The following is a 20009-nucleotide window of genomic DNA, read 5'->3' as shown; positions in this document are numbered from 1 at the left end:
GTAGCCTATTCAAAGTTTGTGCAGTTCTACAATCTTGTCCCTGACATCCTTTAAGACCTATTTGGTCTGGACCACTGTGGTGGAGAGGTTGAAATGACAGATTTCGTTGGCAGGCATCTTCTACGTACATAACAAGGTGATTTAGGAGTACTTTCTTAAAGTGACAGGACTGATCTGTGACCCATATCTATGGAGCCAGAATTCTTGCTAGTTGGTAGGGGATCAAATACTTATTTCATTGACTGAAATGCAAATCAATTTAGAATCTGTATGTAAAAAAAAATTCCCTGATTTTCTTATATTCTGTCTCTATCAGTTAAAATAACCTACCATAAAAAATACAGACCCTTCATTTCTTTGTAAGTTAAAAAAACTTGAACCACCCCTGCAGGTTACCACATTTGAAGACGTGGACTGTCTCTGAAAGAGCATACATCACAATGGGGTGTAAGTTTAACCCCTGGGGTGTAAGAGCCTCCCAAAATTTCCGTATAATTTTGATGATAGATGATCAACATGAAGCCATTAAGCCACACCCATAGCAACCATTTACAGCGACCAATCCCATTGACTCCCATTATAAAAAGTCCAGGTGGATATCTTTGTAACAGAGTGTCGCAGAGACAAGGGGGTGGGCTCCTTTTACTCAGGCAACCAATCAGTGGCCCAAGAAGTTCATTAAGCTACGAAGCCACGCCCATAGCAACAAAACCGGTTATCCTGGCAACAATTTTGTAAAACCTATATCTCTGCATAGGAACATCGTAGAGACACGGGGGGTGGATCGTTTCACTCATAGGTTAGAATATTATCAATTGCAGATGCCAAACCACACCCCTAGAAACCAAACATATTAGCCTAGTAACCGTTAAGCAATATGTATATCTCTGCATAAGGACATTGTAGAGAAATAGGGGTTGGTTAGATTCATCCGTTGCTTAATGTGTTATCACCCTAGTGCCCAGTTCAGCGGTTTGCAACGAAAGCATCACTCACATTTTCTTCAGAAATTGTACCTATCTAGTTTTTGAACTACTATATTACTTACTATGAATAGTAAAAATATGAAACACAAGCAAAACTTGTTCAGTAAAACAGATTTATTTCAAGAGAAAAACAAAGACTACAAAGTTGTTTACATGTATTTAGTTTGATTCTAAATTTCCAAGTATTTTTTGCAACTGTCATTTAAGGCTTCATGTCAGAACATGCCGTTTCCTCACTACCAAACACATCAACATTCATCAGATACCCTGTTTTACTAGATCTAGCGCTCATACATTTCCTTTAGAATTTTTATGCTCTCACTGTATCTTAGTTGATTCTTATTGGAGGCTTCCTTCCACCTAAAACACATAAGAATCAAATTATAAACATATAACAACAAATACACAAGTATATATAGAATATGATCATTTTACAGTAAATAATGAACGTTTCATACTTCTGTCTGATTTTCTTCCAACGCTTGATGTGACTGAAGATAAGAGGGGAGGACCCTGCTTCAGTATCTATGGACTGCAAATAAATAACACCATTAGTGTTACAAAATAAAAAGGCAAAGATATGCAAATACATGTTTTATGGAAGACCAATCATAATTCGATATGCAAACTGTGTTTATTCCATTCTGAATGTCATCATTCTATCTGTATAAGTAAAGGATTGTTGTAACCAAGTTTCTTAAAAAGCAATTTTTTGTGTATTATCCCCTTTGACATTTTACATCTGATTTCTAGTTAGACCTGTTTCTAGGCAAAAACAGACAGAGCACCTTTATATTATGAATTATACTGAATGAGCACCTTTATATAACAAATTATATTGATACGAATTTCACCTATATCCACTACTATGCACCAGTACACACATAATCACCTATGTATAATCATAATGAGCTAATATACTTTCACTATATAGTAAATATTCTTGCAGCAAATATCCTTTTAATATGATAGAAAGTTACACACAGTTTCAATGTTTTAAGAGCCCATTCTAATCCAGTATTGTCTAAGAGGCCTACTAGCGTTGCCTCATTTGCAGCAATGCAGTAAATAATACCTAGAGGTAAGACCCGAGCAATTGCATTGAGAAAAACTTTGTTGTCTCCAGCATTATGTTTTAACTCCTTGACACCTGAAACCCTTTTTTGTGAGATTAATTTCAGCATTCAAGACAAAGACTTTCCTCATCAAACACAATTGAGATTATTTTCTCCTGTCATCACTTTGTTGCCTGCCTCTATCTTTATGTGCTGTGTGCTTGGCTCACAACAGGTATGAATATCTTTTGAGGATCAGACAAAGTTATTTTCCTGTCAAAGAAAGACCTAGCAAGAAAAAGTGCAAGAACTTATTATCTGTACTGGATCTTTACCTTGGTTCATTTTGGCCAAGTCATAGTTCATGTCATAGTACTTGATCTAACAAGTCAAACTATTCTTTGAAATTTCCTGCAAAGCACAAAGTTTACAACACTAAAAACTGATGCGTGAAACATGACAGAGTTTACCTGGCTCTCTGCAGCCTTTTCTACAGGTGGAATTCTGAGATTTACAGGTTCACCAGATTTTGGACAGACAGGTGGAGGAAGCCTGTAGACATTCTGACTTTTTCCATTTAGCATGTCATTCATCTAATAAAATAGGAATAAAAAGACAAATTAGATTTTTTTCTTAAAATCAAAGAAAGCCATTAGGGGTTTGAATGACATGATCAACAGATGCGCACAGTGTTGGGCAGTTGAACATTTTACAATATTTTCATGTACATGCTATTGAATACCTCTTCCTCCCCGGAGCTGTGAGGGGGGCTGGGGGCAGTTCTCTCTCGCATGGAGGGGTTGTTTCTCATCCATGCACGACAGATGGGGTAGAGTGGTGTGGCATTACTAAACTGTGCCAGGTCCACACTGCGGTCAAATAACTTGATTATATAAGCATCTGACGGTGAAAAAGAAAAATGCAAAAATGTGTTAAAAATATTGAGTACCTAAGATCGACACCTTTTCTTATGCACTGGCGAATTTAAACAGCATTTGAAGGTTTCATCTTAAAGATGTTATCTTACTCTGTTTAAGCTGGTTGGTTTCAGCCAGACCATCATCCATTTCCTTGCGCTTTTTCCTTCGGTGTTGTGGGAATCTTGATGATGGCCTGTGAGAAGCAAAAGTGCATTAAAAGCATGTGACACATCATGTAACAATTCAACAACTTTTGTGGCTTGAAAAATAATGTACCTATCATATACACTTAATACCCCTTGTCAAACTAATTTATTATCCTGATTATTAATGTGATCATTAAATAAAAGTGCCAATAATTACTCAACCATTTAAAGGGGCCATATGGCGCAAATACGTATCTAAGTGTGTTATAAGTTTCCCATGCATGTATTAGACACATAAAATTGCCGAGAACAAAAGATGCATTCTATCTAAAAGCGAATGCACACCCAGACCTGTTTGAAACGTCTCGTGTAGCCACACCCCCACAAATCAACGTAAGTTTGTGGTATGATTTGGCCAAGACCGCCCAAATGTATTTACGCAAGAAAGGTGGGTCAGTACAATGCTTTCGAACCTGATGCTCCAAATATGGTAAAAGGCGTTACATCTTGGAGTATTCGACCAATCACTACACACAGGTTAACTGACCAATCATAGCACACCTCGCTTTTCAGAGCAATGAGCTCTCAAAGAGGAGATACAAACATGCATGGTATGTGGAAAATACTGCGTTTTTGACCCTAAAATCGTGCATACACATTGCATTAGATCTAAAACAAATGTTTTAGCCGTGCCATACGACCCCTTTCAATCTATGACAAAGGTCAGTAAAGATTTTGTTTACCTTTTCCCAGCAGAGGTAGGTGATAAATCCCTGTCAAAAAGTAAAGAAAAAAAACAAATTGCATTACACATGATTGTTAAATTTAAGTTACGTAACATTTGTAATACATTTTACATTTTTTAAAACGTATCAAACGCATACTTGCTCAAAGTGTCTGCCACCATTTTCCCAGAATCCTCCTCATTCTGCTCTCTGAGGAACAATCAGATGAACAGGCTGGGGGTTTTACACATGTCCTTATTCATGAAAGCCGAAATTTGTTAATTACCAATAATTATTCAGACAGCTAACAAATGAAGGATGTACTGTAACAGAGTATTAGTTTAATTGGAAACCTGTACATGCCCTGAATGGTTGATCTCTATTAAGTACATCAATAAACAATATAAGAGTGCCAATAAACACTGTTAAACTTTGGGATTCGATCGTTTTGTAGACCCGCTGCTATGTTTGTGTACCTTCCGATATTCAGTTTCATTATAGAATGAAACTTTCAGCATGGACAGATAAAATATTTGGAATGCTGGGAACCTAAGATTTTGCGCCTTTGTGTTTTTTGTCATACCAGGACACATTATGTAATCTGTTACATTGCTCAATCACTAATGTCAACTAAAAACTAACAATTGACCGCAAAAACAGATCCCCAAAATCCTTTACATGGGACTATGTGTTGGTATGCTTAATAACGGAGTAATTCCAAATCTTCAGAAGACCAGATCAAAACATTTAAATACACATGGGTGGACTCATCACAGAGTTTTCATTGCACTAAATGCACCGACCTCTCACTGTCACTTCTTTCGACCAGACCTTGCAACACTGCATCAAGGCGGTTTCGAGCCCCAGGATCTGCAGAAGAACGCTCTTTAGCATTTATACTCACATATACAGACACACATTGATGTGTAGTTACTACATCAATAATACAACCACATCTCAAAAACACAGTGTGTGCAAACAAAAAAGGGTGTGGACTCTCACCTGTTTTCTCTGTCTTGATCTTACAGTGAAGCATTGTAACGTCAAACCAATCTTCTGGATTCTTCTAAAGGATTTTCTTCCTTTACTGTCATTAACCTGATGATTTAGTAATATGGAGTTAATACAGAATTCATTGGGTGATTTAGTGAAAATTCTGCTATTTTATATCACTTTCTTTCATTTGCAATACATGACAGTGAGAACACAAAAGGAAATCTTAGGAAGACCATATCATATATTTAATACAGATTATACTGTTTTTATAAATACAACAACTATGATATTTATAATAATTTATCTCTATTTATATATTATTCATATTTTGTCATCTATTACCTCCCCAGATACATTTTAAATGACACGTTTGATAAACAAATGCTCAAAACGACTATTACTTTGCTAATCAGCTTCAACGACATAAACAGCTGACGTTAGCTAGTTAGAAAACCACGAAAATCCTAATTAAACGACATTAAAACGCGGCACCACATTACTTAATATAATAATAATAAAATAGTAAAATGATCGTAGTTTATATTTTTTAAATTCCACTAGTTTTACCCTAAAGCCGTTGCCTGATAAACTGACGAGGCGATTCTGTCTTTCTCTTCGACATTCCTCTTCCGCGCGCAAGGACATTCCTGGCTCGTCATTGGACACGACAGATACGAGTGTATCACTTTCATTGGTTAAAAGCGCTGTCGATCACAAAACACCGACGACTGTTGGTTGTTGAACGTCATTCGAAAACAATGTAAACAAAATGGGGTTCGGACTACATTTCCAAGAGTTCAACGCAGGCACACGATTTGAAAAGTAAGCAGAGATACTTTTCTTTATCGGTATGATAAATATACATCAAAATTGTGTCGCAATTGTAGATCTATTCGGATATGTTTGCATTCGTTTTTTTTTCAAGTAGCACGTTGTACATTAAACGGTGCCTTAATATGAGTTCAACGCCAGTTTGCCTTAGTAACGTTAACGTAAACACGCGATAGTTAAGATGCAGTTTACAGTACTGTAACATTCATATGTCACATGTCGTCATCCTTATACATATGTCCTACAAAAGCTTGGATGTAAAAGACATTGCTCTCTAAATCACGGAACAAACCTTTTAAGCCGTTATTATTACAGTGAGCTCTTCGAAACTGAATTGTCCGAATTGTCATGATCTACTGTTATCCCTTTATCTTCTATAGTAACATAATGACATTTAGGCACAAATACTGTACTTCAGATCATAATATAGATCTCGTTATATTTTGTGTCTGTTTTGAAGGACTCGAGCATTATGCTGACCTGTCATTCTGTGGTTTGAACAGAACAGTTTATGATCAGCATGAGGTCAAGGTGGGTTGCATTGCATATTTTGTCTCGTAAATCAATCTGTTTGATGCAAATTTAACCCTTTTTTTCTTTTTAAAGTGGTGCAGCTGTATTCACAAGACAGAATCCTTTTCCTCGTGACCCCCCATTGCCCAAGAGCCACTACAGCCCAACTAGATCCAGAAAAATCCCAAAGCAGCAAAAAAGCCTGGTAAGAGAAATGACTTGGCATTACATTTGACGTGATGTATTTCTTTAATAAGACTATCATTCAGTATTTGTATGTGAATTATTTAGTATGCATGCTGTATATGTTCAATAAATGCATAGAGAACCTGGATGACCAGTTTCATTTCATTAGTAATATTTACTTGTCACATTATATTCACTGTTTATCATATAACAATACGTTTTATTATTTAAGAGTCAACTTATAATACAATAAACAGTCTGTCTTATAGTGTGTGTATGTAGTGGCGTGTTCATTTTGTAAGTAGTAATCAACACAGGATCTGTATATCAAATGATCAGCTAGAATGTGATAAAACTGGTGACAAAGTGCTCAAACCCAAAAATGTAAGTTGTGAAAATAACGATCTGCACTTTTCAGGCATTGAGTCCTGTCCGGTTTACTCAGAAACCCCTTTCTCCAAAACGTCACAAATTTCCTGTGAAAAATGAGGATCCGGTCTTTCATGAAGGATCACACAGTGTCCTCCTCTGCCCTCCAACATCTAGTGAATGCTTCTCAGAGTCTTGGCCTTCTTCTGACCTGAGCCATTCCACATCCAACACTACATCCTCTCCCTGCTCAGAAGCACAGATGTATACCACGAAAAACATGTTAGCTAGAGAAACAACTGTGGTGAAAGAGCCCTCTGTGCTCGCAAAGTAAGAACATTTCATGATTTTCGTGGTACGACTTTTGGATCTTCTGTGACCGTTAATACACTGCTTTAAAATATTGTGCAACTTATAAATGCATATCTAATAGCGTGCCATACAATCTATTTGGTCTCTTATATAAATAGAAAATTGTAAATGAGCCAAGACTTTTAACAGGATTGCAAATAATGTAATATAACCATACAAAATGTATTATTGCAACACTGCAACAAGGCGGTTTCGAGCCCCAGGATCTGCAGAAGAACACTCTTTAACATTTGTACTCACATATACAGACACACTTTGATGTGTAGTTACTACATCAATAATACAATCATTTTGGTTTTGGTTTAAAATACTATGCATTTAAAGTTAAGTGCAGAATCTTTGACTATAAATCGTTTGAACAGATACAGTATATCAAAAGCATATATCACTACTTAACCTTAAAGATTATGCTAGGTGTGTCAGCAAAAGTTTATACACTTCAGCTAAAAGTGTGTATTTCTGGCTGACAAAAATGAGATTTTTAAATTTGCAGTCTATTAAAGTTGTTGTCAATCATAAAATGGTTTTGCCAAACCGTTTGTGCTAATTATTGCACAATTGTAAGCAGCAAGTCATCCACATAAGATATAAATAAAGTATAATGTTGCCACAGAGTATAATTCTAAGAACAGTGAGTCAGGATGTTCTCATTTAATATTTTTTCATTTTTATTTGTCACGTGACACTCTTCATGAACAAAAGTCTTTCTTTCTGTAGGTACATTGAGCGTTTCCGTTATGGAAAGCCACAGAGTCGAGAGGATCGTCTGCGTGAGGCTGCAGAGGAAGAAGATGGCGGACTTTGGTGGATGTCCACATCCCCACCATCCAGTTCAACACCGACTCAAGCATCAGATAAACATGCTAGAGGTTTTATGACCTGGTTATTAAATACAAGCTCTGTCTGTCTGTCAAATTTGAAACGCACCTGTAACACCAAATTTAAGCACTATATCCTAATATATGTTTTGCACGAAACGTGTGCTTTTGTCATTATTCTTGTAAATATAAACCTCCTGTTTTTAAGTTATGTTTTCAAAAACAATGTATATTCTTTGTGTTTGTGTTGCAGAGTCCACTGACCTTAATGTTGCTCTGAGCACCCACAGGCCCATCTCAAAATCTCATTTCACAGACATGGATGACCTCAGCATGCTGGTGAGTTATGTGTAATGTGAAAGATTTTTGCTTGAAAGGTTGTACAGGTCACTTAATGTTAAGGTGTCCTTAAGGTGTCACAGGTTATGTCCTATAACTAAAGGTCTCTAGAAATCCAGACACAAGACTTTTATTGCTGTAACAGAATGTGCCGGACGACTGTTGCCGTCTATCGGCGTCTCTTTATTATTTACAGTGTTGCCGTGCTACACACATTATGCGAATGCTTTGTTCAACATCCTGTTTCCATGTTCGGCTCTGTTTTCGAATGCAAGCGCAGCAGCACCGCTCGAGAATGCCTTAACTTGAAAGGAAGAAGAACTCATTCCCACATAAGACCACACTGTTAGGTCTGCTAAGTGTCAAACTTCATGTATTTATAAATTCTGGGGGTATGCAACCCTTGGCCCAGTTCCTCAGTATTGACATGCCGGACGTTACGATTGAACACACCTGATAGAGAGTCCGGTGAAAACTATCCTCAGGCGTGAGGAGGTCCTTAAATGTCATTACTAGGTCGTAAAGCTCTGTGGTATTTGACATTTATGGTGACAGTTATTACTAGTGACAGTGTTGTTGTAGTTGATAATCTTATGGGTCACAAAATGTTTTTCAGACGTTGTCAGATGTGTCCCACTGTGAAACAGAAGAACCTGAGATCTTGCAGCTACAGGAGCGGGCCAACCGTTTGCTTCAGAAGAGGTGAGACCACACACTTAATTTTGGACCGGTGGGAGGAAATGTCATTTCACAATGATAAACGTTGGTGTCAGTACTGAATGTTCAGGGTGGGCGCCAAGCTTGTGCTGTAGTGTTTTTAGTAACGGGGTGGTCTTTCTTGCTGCATGTAGGTGTAGCTTAACATTTGACTAGTAATATATGACCTTTTAGGAATAGTTCACTCAAAAATTACAATTCTTGCAATATTTACTTACTTTCATGTCATACCTGTATGACATTTTGTTTTATGGAAAACAGAAAACGTGTTTTTTTGAAGAAGTTTGGTAACCAAACAACATTGTACCCCATTGACCTCCATTGTATGGACACAATACATTTCTCAAAATATCTTATTTTGTGTTCCAAGTATTATAATTTTTTTTTTTTTAGTTACTGATTGCAGTTTTAAGTAGTTGTATTGTTGTGTTTTCAGTGAGCATTCCCTCGGCAGCGGTTCAATGCCTATCAGCTCTGAGGGTTTGGGTTACTCCGATTTCTCTTCCCCTGTCAGCGTAGATGAGCCAATTCAAAAACCATCTGTGCCCACTTTACTTGCCTCAACAAACTGTGAGTAACAGTGTAAGACAAAAACACCTCAGCAAGTGTAGTGGAAATTTTTTACACTTGCTGCAAAATTGTTATCAGTGCATCTTTTTGATGCAAATTGCAAAAGCACTTCTGTATTAAAGATGCACCCGAAGCTCTAACCACAGTTCCTGAAAAAATACAGAATAAGCGATTTTGAAAGGACACTTCCTTTTAACTAAGTTTGAACTAACATTTATAAAAAAGAAGCTTCTTTCTTTGCAATGCATTCAATTTGATTAGGCATTCAGTATATTTATATTAATACAATAAAAGCATATTAGAGCCTCACACACTGTTTCTGTTTTGTTTTTTAAAGTTATTTTAGACCCCAGTTTTTCTGAAGGACCGTCTTTTCGCACACCTGCTGTTGGTTCTGTGGGGTCTGGGGTCCGACGTGAAGATGACATTTTGTTTCAGTGGCGTCTGAGGAGGAAAATGGAACAGGCCAGGCAATCATGTCACGACGCCTCTTCCCAGAGTTCTTTTCTCCGTGTTCAAATGACACAAACTGTGGGAACCAACCAGGTGAACAAAAAACAATATGTAAATCAGGGTTGGGTTAATGTTGACTATTCTGATCGTTTGCTGGACCTGTTTTTCAAGCCTGCGCCAAAGTCAGCATATGTCACTGTATATAATGTATAATTTGATTTTATTCAAATAAAAGTTATAGTTGAACATTGAACATCAAATTTATTGTCTTTTTGTAGGCACATCACAGCCATTTAAGCAACATGCCTCTTCAGAAATCACATCTTGCATTTACACCAGTTACCCTCGCTAGCCTCGATCCTCCAACCCCGGATCCGGCGCTACCTATTTCAAGCCCAAGTGCCTCCAGACTCCAACCTGATACCACCATCCATCCTCAGGAGCAACCTAACCCCAAAATCAAACCGGATACCCTTCACCATAGCGGGAGAAGGGAGAAAACTAAGATAGAAGCCACTTCTGTCCCACCAAGACATCACAGACAAATCGGAACACAGGTCAACATCGCAGAGTCTAAAGAGGAGCACCACAGAAGGAAAAAATCCTCATCCCCATCCCCACAGACTTCTGAGAGCACAGAGGGGAGTTGGCCAGATACTCAGGGGAAGAATGCCTCGACAGTCAAGGGGAAGACTGAGAGGCGTGAGAAGACTGCTCCGCCAAGTCGGAAGAAAAAAACTGAACGGTATTTCTGATGTGTCCTCACCAAGTGTAACAATAATTGTAAAAATGCAGGGTGATGTCACACAGTTACAGCCAATCAAACTGTTTATTTTTTTCTCGCTTTTATTGCTTGTTACTGTATCGCATCACACTTGGCTGGGATATCTTTGTACATTTCTGTTGTGAAAAAAATTATTTTACAACATAATAATAATTTATATGATAGGTAAGGTTGTTTGTGGTATTATTGTATCAAACTGTCTGAATGTCTTTGTGTACATAGTGTTGAGCGGAGCGACAGTCCAGTTAGGGCCCATCAGGCTAAAGGTGATGAAGGGGTCAGTCGCAAAGCTAGGGAGGTGATTGGAAAGAGCAGCTTCCAGGAAGAGGGTCAAAGGTCGAAACATACAGGACGATCTGGAGGTCTGGAGCCATCCTCACCGATACATAATGCTCTGGGACAGGTTTGTGTGTTAGTTTAAAGTCTAAAATGCACCTCAGAAGTAATTAGATGTTTCTATATAGAATCCATTTTTTGTATAAAATACCTGACATGAGTCATAGTTTTTACTACGCTGCATTCTTGACATTAACAGGTTGTCTCTGAGGTGCTTTTTTTGGCGTTGATTCCCCGACCCAGTGCAAGACTCCAAGTTCATCAGTTTCGTCAGCATTTACCCCACCACCAGCCCAACAATCCCCTGTCACCCCTCTAAATGACGTGCAGCGACCATTTGAGGTCATAGATCAACTTATGCAGGATGCAGAAGGTAGGAAAGGTCTCAGCAGTGGCGTTTCTGCAAGTGTTTGGTCACGTTAGGCTATGTTAAAATTTGACTTCTTTTTTGAAGCTGCTAGTATCTGTTTTGCATTATAATCCTATGGAGTAAACTGTGTTTTCAAAAATGTCCTTAGTGCTTTTTCTGCAGCTCAGAGTTGAAAAAAGCTTAGAGCTGGGGAAAATCGCCCTATGTCAAGCACCTTTATCACAGTTAACCAATGACAAGCGAGTAGCGAGAGCTGTCGTTTCCATAACAACATGCGAGGAATGTGATGGTCGAGCAGTATCATGTTGCAAAAACAAATGGCGGCCGAAACGTTGGTTGGAGGATAGTTTTGTATACATTTTATGTTAAGTTAAGTTTAATTTTCACTTTCAATGACTTTTTATTGCATTACTAGTGGGAAATTAGTATTTTCATTTTTAAATATGTGATTGGTTGATGCAAAGACGCTCTTCGTTTATAATTCAAGTAGTCTTCCGTTACGCTGCCTATGAAGCCAGTCTGAATCTGTTTCTCTGAGCTGCCTTTGTGTAAAAAGCTGCCTCCGAAGTCATTTGTAAACACGACGCTACAAGCTTCTACCTTTTTTTTTTTTTACTAAAAAAGCACCATTGTCAACTTTTTCTTCTCAAAAAGAAGTCACATGTGAACACAGCCCAAGTGTCAAAGCTGAACTTGCAATAAAAAGTAGGACTGACTTTTTGAAAGGTCACACTTGAACACATTATTTGAGCAGTATTAGTTTACTTAAATTCATTTTATTTTTTTATAAATACGTGTGGCAGTGTTAGATTTATTTTGAGTATGCAAGAAAAGTAATAATATATTCCAAACGAGACACAATTTATACACAAAAAAACTTTATTTACCTAAAACAATCGAATTTGCTTGTCAATCATTACATTTTTAGTTACTGATTTTAGGAACCAGATTATTCTGATGTCACATTTCTGTACACAGACTCGGATGGAACAGAGTTTGAAGATGATCCTTTATTGCAAGTCCTCAGACGTCAAAGAAAATGTATGAAGGAACAACTCTGGTGAGAAAACCAACATTTTTTTAACTCTGCATATTCTACACTACACAAGCCATATTACCCAAAACTAATGTGCAATTGTACAAAATGTATTATTTTTCCTTTTTTTCAGTGAGGTTGACATGATGTTTGAGCGGTTTCTTCCAATGACTCCTCCAACAGGCACATGATTTATATATTGAAAGGAGTGTTTAAAATATGTTATCATGTTATTTATTTGTGTTTTTAGGTGGATTCAAATGTATTTATAAATAAAGACCTTTGCAAATGAACAAGAGTATCACATATTTATTTATATTCACACTGTACATCACAAAAAGATCAAAACAAATTGAACACTTGCTAATCATTTTAATAATTTAAGATTATTTACAATCCCAGCGTGGCTTTGGAAGATTTGCTTAGTTGAAGAGTCTTTGCCATTTTTAGAAAAATATATTAAGGCTGTCTCTGGTCATGGGTTCAGATGCGAATAAAATGTAGACTTTGAACACCAAATGCATAAATGTGAAATGCAAATTCAATGTAGGCATTCATGTGTTTACTTGGTATAAGCGTTTTAAATCAGAAGACCCTTGTTTACATGAGAACAAATTTGTCTTGCTCATGGGATGTGTGCTAAGCCATCAGCAAGTGCAATGAAACAGTTATCATGTTGGCTGTCGGGAAGAGGGAGGAACTGGACATTGCTTTTGGTCTCTTTTGTGTGTATATGAGAGAAGATATAAGCTTTAGGTGCCTTTCATAAACCTGTGCATTATGTTCCACAGTGATTCAATAGTCTGGAGTTATCTTCTCGTTGCAGAGGTGCTGAGATGATAAGCATTCCTTCAGGTGACATGGCTGATTCCAATGCCATGATATCAACACCACTCGGGATCCGATATCGCCGGTTAAACTGCCGCGTCACCAGTCCCGAACCATCCTAGAAACAATTAGCTTTGATAATCTCAACATTTCCTAAATGTCTGGTACAAAGTGTTTTATGGCAGATCTGGTTAACTTTGAAAACCAGATGATGACTATCTGGGAATATAAATACTACAAACATGATCTGAGTCAACATTATTAAAGTAAGAAGACAGTACCTTTCTTTGTTCATGTTTGCCCTCAACCACAACATAATCTCCAACAACTTTGACTAAGAGCTCCTCAGGACTGAAGTGTTTCACATCAACCTGTACAGTAAACCCATTTTGATCACAGGTAACCTGAAAAGAAAGTGAATTGATAAAGTGTAATAACTCAATTACATGCCAACAAAATGTATTACTTAGTAACTTGAATATAAACATTTTCGGTTATTTGATAAAAAACTGACATCCCTTAAGCGATGAAACACCCAAAAATAGAAAGTCTGTCATTATTTACACACCTTTGGGTTGTTCCAAATCTGTATAAATGTATTTGTTGTGATGAACACAGAGACATATATTTGTAAGAATGCTTATACAGTTCTTGGACCCCATTGACTACCATAGAAGAAAAATGACTTTATAATTTATTTGTTCATTTGAACACAAAATTATATATTTATAAGAATGGAGGACAGTTCTTGGGCACTTTAGACAACTATTGTCATTTTTCCTAGCCAACGGGGTCCAAGAATGTTGGTTACAAGCATCCGTCCAAATATCTTTCTCCGTGTACAACCAAACAATGAAATTTATAAAGATTTGGAACAACTAGAAAGTGATATAAATAATAATTTCTATTTTTGGGTGAACTATAATGGAAGTTCTCATAAACTTATATTATTGGTTTATTAATATTAGTATTATTCCCTGCTCATATTGAAAGCCATCATATAAATTGAAATGGATTTGTTGATTTTAATAGAAATTGTATTGGTTTTAAGGAAGTTTATATGGTCGGAAGTTATTTACCAACAAATTCCAAACTACAAATAGGTTTCAACAACCATCTTCGGTAAAACTATATTAGGATAATGCAAATTGAAATGAATCTACCACTTACTATGATACAATTGAATTTTCTCTAGGGTTTTAATGAAATCACTATTTTTTGAACACCTGGTTTGTACTGATCATATATCACGAGTGTTATTCGTTTTACTCTTGTTATTTTGGTCAGAGAAACATTATTTCACCTGTGCCGCTCCGGTGTGCTCTGAAACCGGAATTAAAAGTTCGGTCGGGGTCCAGGCGTACGGTCCAATCGTCCCGTTCAGCCGGGGAAATAACGGCGGCAGAACTCTGTCCCACGGGATCCCGCTCACCGGGACAGAAGGAGGCAAATCAAAATCCATTATTTTTAGATAAACGTGAGGGATGAGCACCCAAAAAACGACTTTCAAGAGTGATCAATGGTGGCGCTGCAGATGGAGGTTATCCAGGGATGGTCCGGCCCGTTGCGCAACTCCAGGATAAATAACGCAGGGAAAGTGTTGCTCTCTAGTTTAAATAGCTTGTGAAAACACCGCCCCTCCAAATGACCCAACAAATGCCATATGACTCGATGACTGGCAGAGATCTTTCTCGCACTTCATACTCAATCTTGGATCACGGTGCCAGAAGTGCTATTAAAGCTGCATTTGTTGTTATGGAAAGTCAATTAGGATACGGGTGGATTTGGTCGTCTCCTTACCCATGATGGATGCCTTGTATAGGCTATTTATGATATAATAACTCACGAGGAACACGAGGAATTTAGTGTTTGGATTAGGAAATAGTATCGCTTTCATCACTTTAGCTGTTTTGTGCTACGCAAAGGGTGAGCGGTTGAATGTGCGTCCATCCAATGTCGAAGGGTCGTGTCTGTGATGCAATAGTGAGGCTGTCCAGATATAAATAAGTTGGATGAGTGCAAACCGCTATGGACCTGTTTTCACATGACACACTGATACTTCACACAAGTCACGGTGATAATTACTGCGTCATTCAAAATATCAGTTATGGTAAACCCTGTAAAGTAAAATAAAACCTGTACAGCTTGAGAAGTTTAAGAATGTTTGTTTTTATGATATTGGTGGCTAATGCATTAAGATGCCGCATTTAGTGCCTCGGCCCGCTGCTGAAATACGTCAACGAGTCCGCCATATTGGTCCGGGAAAGACTGCCATATAAACGTATACAGTTCAGGGGGGTCTCATTAGTAACCAAGAAAAATGAGCCAGATTGTCAAACTTGTGAGTGTTCACAGCCCCTAAATAACACACAAAAAATCCAAATGTCACTTTTCAGATTCTATACACATTGTAGACCATTGAAATCAGTAGAGAAAAGAAACCATTAATGTACCTTTTTATCATTAGTTACAACAATGCTTGTATTTTATATTAAGTTGTTATATTTTAATGTATCTTGCATAACTCGAAACCTAAAATGGCAAGTGTTTTCCAGTATGAATAGTCACACCCACTGCAAGTCACTGGCATTTTTTATCTTGGTGCTAATGAAAAATGTGGACGGCAGGCATTTGTATAAATTGCATAATGCCATATTCTTATTGATCCATTTGTCGAGTACACTGCTTAAAGTACTTGTATATTGCAGTAAACATATCTTTATAAAATCTAAACAAATATATAAAAGAAATTTAAAGTGATTTACAGTAAACATGATACAACATAGGAAAGTTAAATTCCGTCAAGGCTGTAAACCTTAAATATCTAAGATATAAGGAATGAACGGAATTATAATGACTGTATTATGCTAAAATTAAACACATCGTCCTAGCGCTGACATCCAACAACAGGACATAGCTTCATCATCTGTCAAAATTTGACTGATGACTCAGGAGATACAGCCTTTCTGGATGCCCTTTGGATGTAAAACAGACCAATGGCCAATGTGTTGGCAAGCTATTGAAGCTGGGGATAAAATGTCCTTCTGCTGTCGGCATGGGCTTGAAAGAGAAGTAGAACTGTCTGTCCGTGGCATTGACTACAGGTGACTAAAAACAGCAACCAGGAAGATCAACGAGGGGCTTAGTGTTTGCTCAAAAAGGGGGTTGAGTTTCATAATGGGCGCCTATATGGGGGTACAAACAAGACAGAGGCTTCGCGCATTCATATTACAGAGTCTGGTATGCAAGTCGGTTTAATATTATTGTAAGCTGTGTTGATTAACAGGCAACAGAACAGAGATGCTCGTCCCTCAAGTGGATTTTGCTGGCAATCTCTAGGAACTCGCTTAGTTTATGTGATGCTTTTGTTGTCTTTCCAAGATATAGAAATGGCAAATCGGTAGTTGACAGATTGGCATTGACAAACAGATGATTTTCAATTTGTGCACAAACTGTATTTCTGGAAAAACTTTGCATGTCGCATCAACTGGTACAATACAGTTTCGAGACTTTATTTTGTACAGACCTGCCTGGTCTGAAAGTGTTAATATACATCTTCAATGCATTCACAGAAGTCTTAAAGAACTTACTGTGTTACTCAAATATAATGTGATAAACATACCAGTTAAAACCAGACAACAGATGGATCGAGTATTAAGCAGCAGTGCAGGAAAAAAATTCTTGCGCTTTAGCATTATGCGTTTGTGTCCATATTATCTCACCCAACCAACAAATGATTTCATCAGTTCACAAAATACCACAAATCCCAGACAGATCCAGTATATCTTGCATGTGACGACAGTGGTAAAATTAGCCAGGGTGCATCTTGTCAATGGGAGGAGAAATTTTTAAAGTATTAAAAAGAGGTATGGTGAAGCAAAGCCGTCATATCAGGCTGTGCCGAGTGGAATGGTAAAGGAGAGGTAATCTCCAACCTCCCCCCACCGAGCTCTGAAATGTTGGAATATTGTGATCCACGTTGTCAACACCGCCACCCACACTAAAAGCCCCAGCGCTGACTTCTTCAAATCTGTTGAGGGTTGAAGATAAAGAAAAGATTAGATTCAATGCATCAAACACTGCAAAAATACACCTTAGTACTGCCTATAATGTAAAACACTGATTTACTTCGCTAATGTGTATAACATTTCTTGGACTCAAAGCATTCTCTTAATGCATCATGTGTCATGCATATAAACAGCACAGTTTATACAAACACGACTCAGAAATTCCAGCCTGCATCACCCACTTTGTCTCTGCAATGTGAATATCCCTCAAGGGCTTTTGAACATTATGTGGAACTGTACACTGCAACTATTTTTAATAATAGTTGCTATTAAAATAGTAAGTGGCAGGAGAAAGTTAAATAAACATCATAAACAGTAGAATGCAACGTTGCCATATGATCTGTTTACCGTTCAGTCTTTTAAACAACATTTTGTGACTTCTATTTCGTGACGCTCCATAGAATACAAACTACTTGTTGGCAAGGTGAAGTGACACAAGACCTAACTTATGAGGTCCTTTGCAATATTCTTAAACATGACGATGCTTGCGCTGTCATGTACTCACAGGATTTGATCTGTGGTTGTTCGGTGTAGACAGGTTTTAAAAAAGCCTCTTTGAAAAACCACACCACATTGACCAGCCAGAGGAAAGGAAGGAATGCAAAACCACCTGAGGAAAAATATTTACACAGACAGCATTGTTGAAACACATGTATTTGAAAATGTATAAATACAGTATTGCGCAAATTAGGCACATCAGATGCTTCACTAAAATATTATTAATTTTATTTATGCATGCATATTAATAAAACACAGAAATCTACTTTTGCAATTGGAATACATAAAGAGACAATTCACCCTTATGTATATAAAACCTGAAAGACTCATCTGTGGAGTACAAAATTTACATTTACATTTAGTCATTTACCAGACACTTAAGAGTTAGGGAGCACCAAGCGATATGTCATACAGGAACCATAATACATTAGGTGGCAATACAAAGTTACTGGTTTCAACTAAAGCTAGACCACTACCTGTTGAGTGAAAGGGTTAGTTTTTTTTTTTTGTCAGATATTCACAGAAGAGTTGGGTTTTAAGTAGTTTCTTTAATGGTGTGAGAAATGTGGTTGACCGGACAGAGTCAGGAAGAATGTTCCACCAGGAAGAAGTTGTATAAAATAAGATAAGATATTTTGAGACATGTGATTTTGTGTGGATACAATGGGAGCTAATGGGAACTACTATTGTTTGGTTACGAACTTTCTTAAAAATATCTTCTATTGTGTTCTGCAGAAGAAAGAAAAATACAGATTTGGAATGACAAAAGAGTGAGTAAACGATGAAATAATTTTCATTTTTGGTGAACAATCCCTTTAAATTCATAAAAACATCCTAACAAACTGATTCTAACAGTTAATGGCAAGCAGAATTTGGAAATCGATACGCAAAAGTCATTATCAAAAATATCAAAGCTACTTTTGGGGCTGCATCGAACATGCCTTTTGTTTAGTGACTTTACAAGTCTTTTTAAACATGCGTACCTAGATAGTATCTTCTGCAAAGGCTTAGTTTCTCTTCATTGGGAATTCGTTCAAGATTCATAGTGGATTTAGTCTATGTCGTTGTGGTGGTCCTCCTGTGCAAAAAAGAGAACTTGATCAAAATATAAACACTGATATCACACTAAATTGATAAATACGTTGAAGCATTGCTGCCATCTTGCTGCACAAAACAGTACTGCCAAAATATCGTGATTTACATGAACGTTAAATGGAAATTGGGATAATTGTACAATATCATCGATTATAAACCCTTTCAAAGCTTCGCTAATATATATATATACATCAACAATAACACCGAGACAATGTTTGGAAAATGATCAAAGTGGTCAGAGCAACAACAACAAAAAATCCACTTAATCTGAAACGCAGTCATAACAACACTACGACATAGAGCAAGCGGTTATTAACCACATACCTCGCGCAGCATTTTAAACCTTAAACTAAAACATCGTTTAATATAAAGGGATTAATACCTTAAATGCCGAGCACAGATCAGAAAACGGGTGTTTTAACACAACAAAGGCGAGGGTGAAACAACTTTTATGGTTCCGCTTCCTGATGAAACCTGTGATATGACGTCGCTTTGTGGCATTGCATGATGGGTAGTGTGGTTTTTGAAGACCAGGAAGGCGAGCGAGTGGGACGTTGTTCTTAAATGCATCGGATTTTTTCGCATTGCAGTACATGAAAATGGGATATTATTTACATTACAGTTATGAATGAAAATGCAAATTGTATTGGTCCTAAAACAGGCTTTTATTCTATTATTTTATATTATTATAAATGATATGGATCAGTGAGATTTTATTTTACTAATTTATCTCACAATGGAAAAACTAGATTAATAGTAGAAACGAATATATGACATAGAAGCAGACCATTTTCTATAAATAAAATATGCGGTTAATGCAAATAATAAAAAGGCTTTACATAACTTTGTGTTATGTTTTGTACATTTATGCATTACATTATTAAAGTATTAACATATTTAAAATAGCCACGTTTGAAATTTTACACCAAAGCGAAATATATAATCTTTTACAATGCTAAGCTACAATTCGGCATTAATTTCCATTGTGTTCAACAAATA

At 37.1% G+C, this 20009-nt stretch overlaps 4 protein-coding genes across 4 annotated transcripts; 1 reads left to right on the top strand and 3 right to left on the bottom strand.

The window, feature by feature from the left end:
* Nucleotides 1-1088: 1088 nt before the first annotated feature.
* Nucleotides 1089-5478, bottom strand: lin37 (lin-37 DREAM MuvB core complex component). The gene is made up of 10 exons (XM_056757007.1): nt 5396-5478; nt 4835-4930; nt 4636-4702; nt 3992-4042; nt 3851-3880; nt 3069-3154; nt 2784-2941; nt 2512-2634; nt 1445-1518; nt 1089-1346 (listed from the first exon to the last, which is right to left on the bottom strand). Exons 2-10 carry the CDS (start codon nt 4866-4868, stop codon nt 1268-1270), a joined length of 702 nt encoding a protein of 233 aa, XP_056612985.1. The 5' UTR covers nt 4869-4930; nt 5396-5478; the 3' UTR covers nt 1089-1267.
* Nucleotides 5479-5553: 75 nt separating this feature from the next.
* proser3 (proline and serine rich 3) lies at nt 5554-12784 on the top strand. The gene is given in 15 exon segments (XM_056757661.1): nt 5554-5650; nt 6120-6190; nt 6266-6377; nt 6777-7057; nt 7817-7968; nt 8171-8256; nt 8873-8958; nt 9410-9543; nt 9881-10089; nt 10275-10741; nt 11003-11183; nt 11316-11334; nt 11337-11489; nt 12465-12546; nt 12656-12784. Coding segments are annotated over 14 exon segments (2040 nt in total). The 5' UTR covers nt 5554-5650; nt 6120-6170; the 3' UTR covers nt 12714-12784.
* A 32-nt stretch (nt 12785-12816) lies between these two features.
* hspb6 (heat shock protein, alpha-crystallin-related, b6) lies at nt 12817-15291 on the bottom strand. Its single transcript, XM_056757662.1, has 3 exons — nt 14654-15291; nt 13632-13754; nt 12817-13468 (listed from the first exon to the last, which is right to left on the bottom strand). The coding sequence occupies exons 1-3, from the start codon at nt 14810-14812 to the stop codon at nt 13301-13303; spliced, it is 450 nt and encodes a 149-aa protein (XP_056613640.1). The 5' UTR covers nt 14813-15291; the 3' UTR covers nt 12817-13300.
* A 1550-nt stretch (nt 15292-16841) lies between these two features.
* Nucleotides 16842-19501, bottom strand: psenen (presenilin enhancer, gamma-secretase subunit). Its single transcript, XM_056757069.1, has 4 exons — nt 19393-19501; nt 18899-18993; nt 17923-18027; nt 16842-17380 (listed from the first exon to the last, which is right to left on the bottom strand). Exons 2-4 carry the CDS (start codon nt 18957-18959, stop codon nt 17241-17243), a joined length of 306 nt encoding a protein of 101 aa, XP_056613047.1. The 5' UTR covers nt 18960-18993; nt 19393-19501; the 3' UTR covers nt 16842-17240.
* Nucleotides 19502-20009: the final 508 nt, after the last annotated feature.

Source organism: Triplophysa dalaica, chromosome 9 (assembly GCF_015846415.1).
Source record: "Triplophysa dalaica isolate WHDGS20190420 chromosome 9, ASM1584641v1, whole genome shotgun sequence".
Taxonomy (NCBI): Eukaryota; Metazoa; Chordata; class Actinopteri; order Cypriniformes; family Nemacheilidae; genus Triplophysa; species Triplophysa dalaica.
Note: the sequence above shows the minus strand (reverse complement) of the source record. Positions and strands in the feature narration are given on the sequence as shown.

What these genes read in the sequence shown, in the direction of transcription:
- lin37 (XM_056757007.1), bottom strand. Translation starts at nt 4,868, where the DNA reads ATGCTTCACTGTAAGATCAAGACAGAGAAAACAG. An exon ending in AACCAACCAGCTTAAACAGA is followed by an intron (nt 2,942 to 3,068) that starts GTAAGATAACAT and finishes TTTCACCGTCAG; the next exon opens with ATGCTTATATAATCAAGTTA. An exon ending in ACAGCTCCGGGGAGGAAGAG is followed by an intron (nt 2,635 to 2,783) that starts GTATTCAATAGC and finishes CTATTTTATTAG; the next exon opens with ATGAATGACATGCTAAATGG.
- hspb6 (XM_056757662.1), bottom strand. Translation starts at nt 14,812, where the DNA reads ATGGATTTTGATTTGCCTCCTTCTGTCCCGGTGAGCGGGATCCCGTGG. An exon ending in AGCACACCGGAGCGGCACAG is followed by an intron (nt 13,755 to 14,653) that starts GTGAAATAATGT and finishes CTTTCTTTTCAG; the next exon opens with GTTACCTGTGATCAAAATGG. An exon ending in GCAAACATGAACAAAGAAAG is followed by an intron (nt 13,469 to 13,631) that starts GTACTGTCTTCT and finishes AATTGTTTCTAG; the next exon opens with GATGGTTCGGGACTGGTGAC.
- psenen (XM_056757069.1), bottom strand. Translation starts at nt 18,959, where the DNA reads ATGAATCTTGAACGAATTCCCAATGAAGAGAAACTAAGCCTTTGCAGA. An exon ending in TTGCAGAAGATACTATCTAG is followed by an intron (nt 18,028 to 18,898) that starts GTACGCATGTTT and finishes ATTTTTCCTCAG; the next exon opens with GTGGTTTTGCATTCCTTCCT. An exon ending in ACAACCACAGATCAAATCCT is followed by an intron (nt 17,381 to 17,922) that starts GTGAGTACATGA and finishes AACCCTCAACAG; the next exon opens with ATTTGAAGAAGTCAGCGCTG.